This window comes from Bos taurus, chromosome 5 (assembly GCF_002263795.3).
Source record: "Bos taurus isolate L1 Dominette 01449 registration number 42190680 breed Hereford chromosome 5, ARS-UCD2.0, whole genome shotgun sequence".
NCBI lineage: Eukaryota > Metazoa > Chordata > Mammalia > Artiodactyla > Bovidae > Bos > Bos taurus.
Genome location: NC_037332.1, coordinates 73,865,747 through 73,877,241, shown reverse-complemented (window position 1 = coordinate 73,877,241; position 11,495 = coordinate 73,865,747). Strand labels below are relative to the sequence as shown.

Below are 11,495 nucleotides of genomic sequence, written 5' to 3'. Positions count from 1 at the left end.
CTGCTCCACACAACACATAAGGTCAGCGCATTTATGTTCCTTGCATCTTACAACCAAGGGAAGGCCAGCTCAGTAGGAAGTGTGCTCACCTAGAGTCTCTCCTGGTATGTGCAGCATGTGGACACAGAGTGGCCCACTTTTTGCTTCTATACTGGGTCCCCACAACTTGAAGGCACTTCTCTCATTTTGGAAAGTGAGGCAGATGAGATGAGGCAGCTTTGAGCTGGGTTTCCAAAGGTCTGGGCCACAGCTGACTGCCATCTGCAGTGCTGCCTGCATTCTCGGGAACTGAGGAGCTGCTTATCACCATACTTCAGCCCTCTAGTCAGGAAAAGGGCTCAGCTAGTGAACAGCTCACAGGAATGAGGGCATTTACCTGGGACCAGAAACCGTGTCTGAGGACAGCTCTGCCCACTTCCTCCTTTTCAGCCACAGAGACAGGATGCTCCAGAGATGCTGAGGGTTCCTCATGGGGCAGAACTTCTCATAATGTGCACACAAGTCCCCTGGGGTCTTGTCCGATGGCTGACTAGGTTGCAGATGGCTGAAATTCCGCGTTTCTAATCAAACTCCCAGGAAGCACTACTGCCCCCAGTCCTTGACCAAACTAGGCAAGAAACTCAGTGACAAGAAACCCTTCTCAGGATGCCCCTGGCTTTCAAGCCCAAATCCAGGCTTTTGACTGTGACTCCTATGGTCTGCTTGACTTGACCCTCATTTCCAGCCTCTGCCTCTATCTTCATTACTGTATGGTCCCCTGATCCTCAAAAGACCCATATCCAGAAAATTTAAAGAACTCCAACAAGCCCACTAAAAAAACTACAAACAGTCCCATAGGAAAACGAATACGAAAATGGACGAGGCATCTTATGCTTGCCATTTGAGGGGCAGGCAAAAACTACCAGGTGGAGGGGCCGCTGTTGACCTTCTCAATCCAGCTGGGCAGAAGCCTCCTTCAGAGGAAACCTCAGGTGGGAAGCTGCATCCATGGAACCCACAGAAAGTTGCCTTGGGGTTGATCCTGAATTCACTGGTCCACCGGACGACTGAGCTCCCCTGGGACAAGGACACGAGCCCACACCCCTCCCCCTGCGGCGCACGCTGTACTGACAAGCTTAACATGGAGCCAGCTGGCAAGAGAGAGCCATCAGGAGGGTCCAGTAAGGGTGGATTTGGAGTGGAGAGGCAATACATTGAAAACTGGCCCGGGCAAAGAATGGTCATGAATCGGGAGTTCTTTACACTACTCTTGAACACTTCTATATGTTTGAAATTACTCCGAAATTTAAAAACTATACTAGGAGAATGTCATTCGCTGAAATTGGTCAAAATAAGACGTTGGGGAGGATGCTTTCTTGATTTAAAAAATTGCACTGGACTCTAGAAGAGAATTTGATTTTGGTCTTTGGTTCTTCTGAGCTTTAAAAGATTTTTATTTCTTTTAATTTTTATATATCTTCTCTGTGCTAGGTCTTTATTATAGCATTCAAGCTTCTCTAGTTGAAGCTCGAGGGCTCTCTCTAGTTGCAGCATGCTGATTTAGTCACCTTGTGGGATATGGGATCTTAGTTCCCCAAGCAGGGATCAAACCTGAGTCCCCTGCATTGGCAGGTGGATTCTCAACCACTGGACCCACAGGGAAGTCCCTGTTTTAATTTTTCTAAAAGAAGGTTAGGAAGTAATGGAAGGAACCAAACTTGGGTCACCCACCTGCATGCAATAGGCAATGTACAGACACCAAGGAAAGTTCAGCACGTATTGTAGGGCTCCAAGCAAGGAGTCCAGGAAGCTAGTGCTCAAAGACCCCGACTCTTCAATGGCTTTCAGGGAAAGGTTTTTAAAGACAGGGTGAGGGAGGGGGATTGTGGGGTGCATGACCAGCTTATGGACAGTCTTCTGATTGGCAGGTGGTGAGGTAATCAACTGTCAACATCATCAACCATCTGGTTCCGATCAGCCTGGGATCTATACACTTGTGGACTTGCGGGCAGCAAACAGTTAACTTCCTCCCCCTGGTGGGGATTTCAGTATCTGCAAAACAACTCAGGATGGGCTCAGAGTATTCTCTACAGCCCTGGAGGGAGAGCTAAAGGTTCTTGACTGTTTAGTGGGCTAGACTGTTATCATTTTGTCTTGCTTGACTGTTTTCCTGTCTTTCTGCATTTTCTCACTTCTCTAATTTATTCTTTGGAACTCAGGAAAGGCGTAGGAGGCTAAAGGTTTTCTACAGACAAGAGGCAGGCAGAGGACCCTGAGGAGAGGGGTAGGTATCCAAGGGGCATCTGGTATCTGATGGATGTGCTCTCACTGGGTCATGTAACTGCGCCTTCCTCATCTTACAGAGAATGCCTCAGAACTGAGAGGTGTCTCAGAACTCCTGACTGTGATGGAGGGCCGTGTGCCACCTCCAGGGCACCCATGAAGAACCCCACTCAATCCAGAAGGAAGAGGAGGACAGTGGGGGTGGGGGGTGGGGCTTGCCCTAAGGAACAGGAGGAGTTGATGGGCTTCTCTTGGCAAAGAGGACAAAGATGTAACCAGTGGGGAGATAAAATGACGGGAAGGCATTTGTTCACCAGAATTCCAGGTGATGTAGACGAGCATGTTTCTGGGACGTAGGCCTGATAGGGAAGTGTGTGTGTAGGGGGTGCTGCCTGCTGAAGGCATTTCAGGGAAGAAGATGGCACAGAAGCTGCTTGGGCTATGAGGAAGGAAGGAAGGATGGAGAAAGGGGCGGGGCGGGGGGGTGGAGAGGAAAATCTTTCCAGAAGCTTCTGCCCCAGTGGAGGAACCAGAGAACCTCTCCCTTCCCCAGCCTCCACCCCCATCCTCTCTGCATGCTGACTCAGAGCGCTAGTAAGGATTCAAGCTTATGTCAAGGTGTTTTCTCCCAGATTGCACTGAGCTGGATGCTGCATATCTGCACCCAGATGGAGTCCTGGATTTTATTCAGGCGATGCTTATTTCGTGGCTCAACAACCCAAAACTCAGAAATGTGACCAGACCAATAAGCCTCAGAGGTGAATCTCCAGTCTCCATTGTCTGATTCTTTCTTTTCTTTCATTCCGAACTTTCCACAAAACAAACAAAACCCCTAGTTTTGTGAATACCGTATTTTATGCAGGTATTACTATTGATAATATTTATTCAGAACTTGAACAGTGCTCATGCACACTTACAGAACAATATTAAATGGGGTGAAAGCTGTTTACTTACTGTTAGGCTCATGTAAAAATTATAAAAAGGGAATGACAGCAACAAAAGCAGGAACCACAGCCTGGGAGACAACTATTTAAAACCCCTGGATCATAAGAGCGTCCCCATAGCCCATCTTAGCAACCAGCGCCAGCACAGGCACTGAACCAGGCCTGGTCAATCAGAGTGGGTCTCTAGACTTTGCCCCGCCCCTTTCCACGTGGGAGCCCCCAGCCAGCAGCAGGCACACCTGCCGGTGATGAGGCCACGGGTGGCTGAACCTGACGGAAGTCTTTCTGAGAAATGGAAAGACAGATGCCTGATGACATCATTTTAATCCCCTGGGTCCACACACACACCTGAAGCTCACTGTTCCCTTAAGGTTTTAAAGTACATGAGCCAATAAATTCTTTTCTTTTGTATAAGTCTGTTTAAATTGGTTTTGGCCACTTAACAGTGATGACTAATATATATCTAATTAAAAGGTTACAGGTACAGTCAAAAGAACAGTTTGTAACACACAACAACAAAAATGTCTATAAAAACGCAGGGAAACATGGAATGGTAGAAAATTTTCCTAAGTGAAAACAGCAAAATGGAAGGTTATAGCTCTGCAGACAAATGAGGGAATTGAGAATGAAAAAGAAAGAAAACTCAGTGGGTTACAGGAAAAATCTATTTTACAATGCAACCTTGAAGAAGGGTCTCCAGCAGGCAGTAACGCCCAAAGCAAGAAAAGCACAGGAAGAAAATTCTCCAGCAAAATAACTAGCAGTTGTCAGCCTTGACTGGGGCACTATTTTCTTCCCTTACTTTCCTGAATTTTAAAAAGTTGTGCTGAACGTCCATGCATGACTTCTAAAATAGCAGCTGAAACACAGAAAAGAAAAAAAAAAAGATGTAAGATGGGTGAACTGGGAAGTGAGAAGAGTTCTTACAGGTTCCGAGGCCCTGAGGAGCTCCAAGAATTTGCGCTTGGTGAGGAGGACAGAGGGGCCCCTTCCTAATGCAAATCTGGTTGAGCAGGTTCCAGTGACATCCTTTTTTTGTGCAAACCTCCAGGAACTTCTCTGGCAATTACTGCCCAGGCGGGGGAGGGGAAGGACAGAGAAGGGCAACCCGACCTGAGTTGATACACAGAGAGAACACAACATACCCTCCATCTCAGAAGCCCTTGTGTCTGATGTCAGCACTTAACCTAGAGCCTGGCGTCAACAATTCAAGAGAGTAAGTGTGAGGGGAGGAGACGCTGGAGTCCAGGGAGTGAGTTACACGCAGGATGGAAGAGTGGGGACCGACTGACTCCCACTATCAGACAGTGTGACACTCACCAGCTGCCAGTACCCTGGGGACCCTTGTGGGCCTGCCAGCCGTTAAGTCTCCAGGCATTGCTTCTGCCAACCCTGCCCACCCCCTCCCTGGTCCCCTTTGATTCCACTCAGAGACCCCAGGTTCAATTGCCTTCATCTTCCCCTGTCACCTGAGATCCAGCTTCCCCACGTGTGGCTGGTGGCAGAGGCACAGTCCCCATGGTTCCTTCCGAAGAGGAGCTCATAGGCTTTTTTTCTTGCAAGAGTTTCTGAAAACACACACACACACACACACACACACACACACACACACACACACACACACACAAACACCAAGTAGAGTGAAGCTACCGGGGCAGCTCAGGTTGGAGATCCAGGCCCAGGCTCCCAGGTCAGGCTTCCCGGCTGTCATTCTGACTCCCTCCACATTGCTGCAAGCATTTGGCAAGTTATATAAGCTCCTTATGAACACCGCAGTCTGGGAGGTTAAACAGAAGAAATGTATTTTCTCATAGTCGTGGAGGCTGCAAGCCTACATTCAGGTGCTGGTCGGTTGGGCTCCTGGTGAGGACGCCTCCTGGCTTGTAGACATGGCCTTTCCTCACATGGCCGTTCCTCTGTGCCGGTGTAGGCAGAGAAGGAGAGCGCCCCCTGTGTTCCCGCCTCCTCTTATAAGGACACCAGTCCCCGAGGATTACAGCCCCAGTCCTACAACCTCATTCAACCCCAGCCACCGCTACCCCCACCGCAGACCCCAGCGACAAAACGTCACCTTTGGGCTTAGCACTTCTATGTATAAAGGGGGATACATTTCAATCCCCAACGCTCCCCGGGACTCAGTGTCCTCTTCTGTACCGCTGGGAAGACCCTCTTCCCAGTACATTGGAAGTCAAGAAGCACTGATGGATGTTATGTAGCAACTTGGATGGGACGGGAATTTGGGGAAGAGTGGGTACATGTGTATGTACGGCTGAGGCCCTTTGCTGTCCACCTGAAACCGTCACATAGTTAATTGGCTATACTCCAATACAAAATAAAAAGCTGTTTTTCTAAATGAAGAAAAGTTAAAAAACGAAGAAGCATTGATGGGAAAACAGAAGGCATGACAGGTCTGTCCAGAATAGTGTCAAGACGCATTTGATGCCGTTTGGGCCTCCAGACGCCCCGCATCCTCGGGAATAGGCAGGCACACTGTACACACACTGGCTTCCTCATCACCCCTCCCATAGGCCCCAGTGCCCATAAACCCAGTTAAAGCTTTCCCCCCGCTCTGCGCCACCCACGAGGGGCCACACAGCCTCATCCTCTGCTGCAGGCTCTCGTAGCGCTGGGTGAGTTGTGTCAGCTGCCTTTCCAGCTCCCGAGCCTGGGCCCTTAGCTCTTCCGCAAGCTCTGTTCTGGCTCCCTCCTTCAGCTGCTTCCAGTCCTTGAGGAGGGAGGCCAAGTCCACGCTGAGGGAAAAGCCAGCCATTGCACTGCCCAGCAAGCGAGCCTTGGTTTTCATCACCAGTGTGGTACCTCCAAAGGCCCTTTGCACCTGACTGCTCCTTCGGGCTGAGACCTGGCCAGTGGTCAGGAGGTGCTTGGTAGCAGTGGCCAGGCGTGGGTCTGCCTTGGTGATCTGAAAGGCACGGATGCTCTTCTGAACACCCTCGATGGTGCTTCTACAATTCTGAATCACCTTTCCAGCGGCCATGATGTAGTCCACCCCGGTTCGCCTGACTTTTCCGCCGTGGGAGGGCATTAGGCTACCGACCTGAGCTTGGGCTTCTTGACTGTGAAAACGTTCCAAAACATTGGTCAAGATACTGGTGACCTCTCCTGCTGTCCCCAAAACTCTACCTGCAGTGGAGAGCGCCAGGCTTCCCCCTGCTCTCGCTGGAGCAAGGACTAAGCCCAGGATGCTCATGGCTCCGGAGACCACGGTGATGGAATTGGCCACCACGCTGGTCTTGGTGAGAGTTTTGTGTGTTGTGTCAATGTGGTCTGCAAGGGCATGGAGCTTCTGGATGTCCATGTCCAGCTCCCCTTTCAAGTTGGGAAACTCTTCCAAAAATATTCTTTCTTCAGCTGACAGGTCACTGTCTTGCGGCTTCACATCGTCACATGGAAGAATGTCATCCACGTCCCTGTGGATGAGTGAAATAAAGATTTCCAGTCCCCCAGATGGAAAAGCCAAATTTGCAGCCAACCCCACGTGGTTTCTGGATCTTCTTGCCACTCCAAACTTTACATTCTCCTTGCATCTTCCTAGCATCTCTGTTACCTCTAACCCAACTATTAATAAGAAAAGTCCCAGAGCATCGTTAGGAGCTGCTAATTTGCTTCAGAGAAGAAACATATAAGGGGCATCTGGAGGGAAATGAGAGAAATGGAGCCTTGGCCAAAGAGATGGAGGAAACGGATTAGTGCCAAGGGACTTTTTCAACCTTGTTCAAAGAGGCTAGAAATGTAACTGAGGTGGGGCAGCGGGAGATGCTAAGATCCGAGCCATGATCAGGAGCCTGGGACTAACTGGGGGCAGGGAAAGGTCTGAGGAAAGTAGGAGGAAGGGAGACCAGGTGCTGGGCGGGAGGTTGGGAGCCCTGTACACGGAGGGGTGAGTCAGCGGGAAGGGACACCGTACTGTATAGCTCACCCTTCACTTTGATGACCTTGAACTCGGTTACTGCGCAGTGCCTTTGTTTCTCTCAGGAGTCTCACACTGAGAGGGCTGAGATAAATGATCGCTAATGTTCTGACTGTTCTCCTTGGCACTTGGCTGGCTTTCCTCCCTCTCTTAAGCAGATTCTTCACGGGAGAAGTCAGGGACAAGAGGACCCCTTCCCCTCCCCCACCTGCTCCGTGTCCTTAGGCAGTACCGAGGGATCTTCACCCGCTCGGCTGAGTGTGGCCTCCATGGGAGAGCAGTCTGGGGGGTGAGGAAGAAAGCCTGCTCCCTCAAGTGCTTTCCTCAAGCTCAGGGCCCTGGGTGCGACTCCTTCAGGGCGAGCTGAGCAGGCCAGGTGAGGCCCACAGGAGGATATCAGAGCCGGAAGGAGCCCTGGGGAAGATCTACGCTTCCTCCTTTTCTTTTCTGTGGTGGAAGCAGAAGCCCAGATGGAACGTGAAAGTGTTAGTCACTGAGTTGTGTCCAGCTCCTTGGCATCCTGTGGACTGCAGGCCACCAGGCTCCTCTGTCCATGGGATTCTCCAGGCAAGAATACTAGAGTGGGTTGCCATGGACAGAGGAGCCTAGTGGGCTACAGTCTATAAGGTCGCAGAGTCGGACACGACTGAATGACTGAGTATGCATGCATTCTATGTTAGGCAGCAATGCCTCCTGACACAGAGAGAACTAAAATCTAATACTGTTACACATATGTAGCTCACCTAATTCCCTCAGGAGACATTGGCTGATGGCCTGTGTGGGGCTGGCGATGCTATGTCTGCTGATGAACGCACGCTGGAGCTTAAATTCATGAATGAGGCAATGTTAAAGGGCTTTTTTGGTGATACATTAACCTCACAGAGGTGAGGTCCAAGGGGGCAATTTCTGCCCTCAGAGTCCTGTTGCCCAGGGTCAGGTACCTAACAAGAACTTGACTTGTGCTCCAAAATAGTGTAAAACGTGGAATAGTTTTCTCCCAGGGACATATCTGCACATACATAATGGAGACCAGTGAGAAGGCAGGCCTCATTTATGGCTGTTCTCTTGGAACCCATTTGTCACATGTCGTGAGAATGCCTAAGCATTTCTGTAGAAGTCGCCCTTTTCCCAGGGACACAGGGCTCTGGATTACCTTTGCAAACTGACACCAGTCTTGCAGGCTTTCCCTGCCTACCTGTCCAGCAGGTTCTGTGGCACCAAATCCATGCTCATTTTGTCCATGGGAGAATGAGAGCTGTCACCACGACTCAAAGGATTTTCTGGGTGAAGACACAGAAAACAAGTTTACTGCACGGTCCATGAAATTGTATGAAATTCAAGTGTGGGGACTTCCTTGGCAGTCCTGTGGTTAAGGTTCCGTCCACGCTTCCAATGCAGGGCACAAAGGTTCAATCCCTGGTCGGGGAACAAAGATCCCACCTGCTATGGGTTGTGGACAAAAAGATTTTTAAAACTTCAAAAAAGAAACTCAAGTGTGGAGGGATTTTAGATGATGCAAAATCCAAATAATAATGACATACAGGACTAAATATTTGAAAACTGTTGTTTTTACATTATATGTTGAGGTGAGCTTAGATAGGATAAATACATAAAACAAAGTCCTCAGATTGATAAATTTTGATGTCACACATCCGAGTCATCACCACCCAGACTGAGATAAAGGACAGAAGGTTTCCTTAACCCCAACCCAGTCAACATGCACCCCACCACACGGGTGATCACTACTCTGATTTCTATAACCTTTAATTTGTGTGCCTGGTCTTGAATTTCACGTCAATGGCGTCGGTTGTTTGGTTTCTTTCGCCCAACACAATGTGAAATTCTTTCATGTTGTCATGGTTTTAAAAACATTCAGTAGCTTGAAAAAATGAGAGGGCTTCCCTGATGGCTCAGTGGTAAAGAACCTGCCTGCCAATGCGGTAAACACTAGTTCAATCCCTGATCGAGGAAGATCCCACCTGCTGGGGAGCAACTAAGGCCTGTGCCACAACTACTGAGCCTAAGCTCTAGAGCCTGGTGACTGCGACTACTGAAGCCCGCACGCCCTAGAGTCTGTGCTCGGCAACAAGAGAAGTCACCGCAGTGAGAAGCCCCCATTAGCTGCAGCTAGAGATAAGCTCTCGCAGCAATGAAGACCCAGCACAGCCCCAAATAAATAATGCTAGAAATACACTACAAAGCAAATGTCAAGCACTTGGGAAGTGGAGGAGCCCCATGTGATTCCAGTCAGTCTCGAGCAGTGGATCTCCATCAGGGATGAGCTTTCTCCCCGGGGGATAGTGATGATGCCCATAGACATTCAGCGGTGGGCGTCAGGGGACACTGCTCCTGGCGCCTAGTGAGTAGAGGTCGGAGATGCTGCTAAACACCCTACCATGCACAGGATGGCCCCCACAGCAAAGAACAGTCCTGTCCAAACTGTCAGTGGTGCTGAGGCTGAGAAACCCTGGAGGAGCCCCAGTCTTTACCAGCAGCTCCTGAAAGCTCCCCCATTTTCCCTATTATTCCTACTAAATGAAGAGCTTAAGTGACAGCAGGGAGCCCTGTGGTCCTACCGGGTCCCATCCTCTCACTACTGACCTTCTCTCGGGAGATGTCAGAGGATGTTACGTTGGGAGAGGGATGGAAATGATGGGCGAGGATTAGAGACGTCATTTTCATATGAGAGCTGATATGTATGAGACTTTCTTTGTTGTTTGGGGAGCCTTCAGCTCTGCCTTATTCTGTCCTTTCCCCTCAAACCAACTCCCTCATATACACCATTGATGTCAGAGAAGTTGGATACTCTGGAACACAGCTTTGAGATAATCCCCTTAATCTTTATCACCAACCCGTGCCCCTCAAACTCCCTAAATAAGCGTACAACCCAAGAAACACTGCAGGTGGCAATTTTGAGACAATTCATCTGGCATCTTTTCCTATAAACATGATACCCCTAAACCGCTCTTGTAGACAACAGCTAGGGAAATGCCTTGGCCCATGATGTCGCCTATGTTCTGGGGTCCAGGGCCTCTCTCTCTCTCTCTCTGTCTAGGATCCAGGGGTCCCCAAACAATGGAGGGGAACATGCAGTTTGGTTGATCTAATCACATGCTTAGTCATGTTTTTATTTAGACTTCAAATGACCTCTGAGGGAGAGATTTCTATCCTGATTTATCAAGTAAAGAAGCTGAATTTCAGACCCGAGCTGACTCTAGGAGCTGGCCGGATGGGGATTTGAACGGGATGGGGGTTCCTGACAGTAACTCTTTTTCCCAAACCAACTGCAGGGGCAACCTCTTGTGCCCATTGTCCTTTAGAAGTGAGGCCCCAGAGCAGCCCTCCTCCTGGGTCTCCTGGCCCACCTGCTCTCAGTGAAGCACTCACCGTGGCCTCAGGTCCCGAGGGCCTTCCTTCGTCTCCCCTCCAGGGGCCTCGGATCCATGAGGGCTGTGAGCGTCTAGGCTGCAGGAGGACAAATACACAGTGCAGAGTCTCCAGCTGGCTTTGCTCATCATGGGAAGGATCCGAGGCTCTAATTGCAAAACTGGATTCAAGTTCAGTGAGGCAGGCACACAAGTGTCAATGCCAAAGCAGCTCTTGGGTTGGGGGGGTGCGGTGGGGGGAGACCCCCCGGGGCTTATTGAGCAATGGCTTGCACTTTTACTTTCCTTTCTGCTTCTTTCTCTATGTGCAATGAGGGAGCTAGCTGAATCTGAGTCAGGTCCGGTCTCGCCTCTCCTGGGCCCAGCAGTTCCAAGAGCAGAGCGAGGGTGCTTACGTCCTGCAAGGACTCTGAAGTCAAGCAGACCATCTGGAGCTGAGTCACTCTGAGCCGCTTTCTCAACTGCCTTTGGCCTTGATTCCCCATCTGTGAAATGGGTATTTAGTAAAACAGCGCTTGTGGCAGAGAACCATTGTGAGGAGCCCAGGAGCAAATGAGGCGACGCCCAGCTTAGAACCAACACCTAACAAATGTGTCCATGGTCCTGCCATGAGAGCCCTCTGCCCTCTGAGGAGGGGGTTGACCTCAAAATCTAAGACCTCTTCTGTGACTGTGAAACGCAAAAGACTCTGGAAAACGGAAACGTTTTTTCATAATTCATTTGGTGGTAAAACCTGACCCGAGCTGGAACAAGTGTATAGTTTTGATGTATCCACCTTCTGAATATTCAGTTTCCCTGCAGAAATATACCTAATGTTTGAACAAGGAGGGTGTTTGGGGCTGATCTCAGGGTTGTATATATATATATATAAAATTGTATTTGTTTGTTTTTGGCTGTGCTGGGTCTTCATTGCTCTGTGGGCTTTTCTCTAGTTTGGCAAGTGGGGGCTCCTCTCTAGCTGGGGTACATGAGTGG

The 11,495-nt window shown here is 49.7% G+C and overlaps 1 protein-coding gene across 2 annotated transcripts; it reads right to left on the bottom strand.

Moving 5' to 3' along the window:
* Positions 1-2,867: 2,867 nt before the first annotated feature.
* LOC616957 (apolipoprotein L6) lies at positions 2,868-11,270 on the bottom strand. Of its 2 annotated transcripts, XM_002687677.5 has the most exons (3): positions 10,522-11,270; positions 8,330-8,414; positions 2,870-6,634 (listed from the first exon to the last, which is right to left on the bottom strand). In XM_002687677.5, the coding sequence occupies exons 2-3, from the start codon at positions 8,374-8,376 to the stop codon at positions 5,632-5,634; spliced, it is 1,050 nt and encodes a 349-aa protein (XP_002687723.1). In that variant the 5' UTR covers positions 8,377-8,414; positions 10,522-11,270; the 3' UTR covers positions 2,870-5,631. The 2 variants fall into 2 exon arrangements, 1 of the variants encoding a protein (XP_002687723.1); XR_003034798.2 differs by lacking the exons at positions 8,330-8,414; positions 10,522-11,270 and having other exon boundaries at positions 2,868-4,065; positions 4,676-8,316.
* Between the last annotated feature and the right edge of the window lie 225 nt (positions 11,271-11,495).

Excerpts from the sequence above, each read along its gene's own strand:
- LOC616957 (XM_002687677.5), bottom strand. The coding sequence starts at position 8,376 with ATGGACAAAATGAGCATGGATTTGGTGCCACAGAACCTGCTGGACAG. Across the intron at positions 6,635-8,329 it reads CCACAGAACCTGCTGGACAG|GGACGTGGATGACATTCTTC; the intron begins GTAGGCAGGGAA and ends ACTCATCCACAG.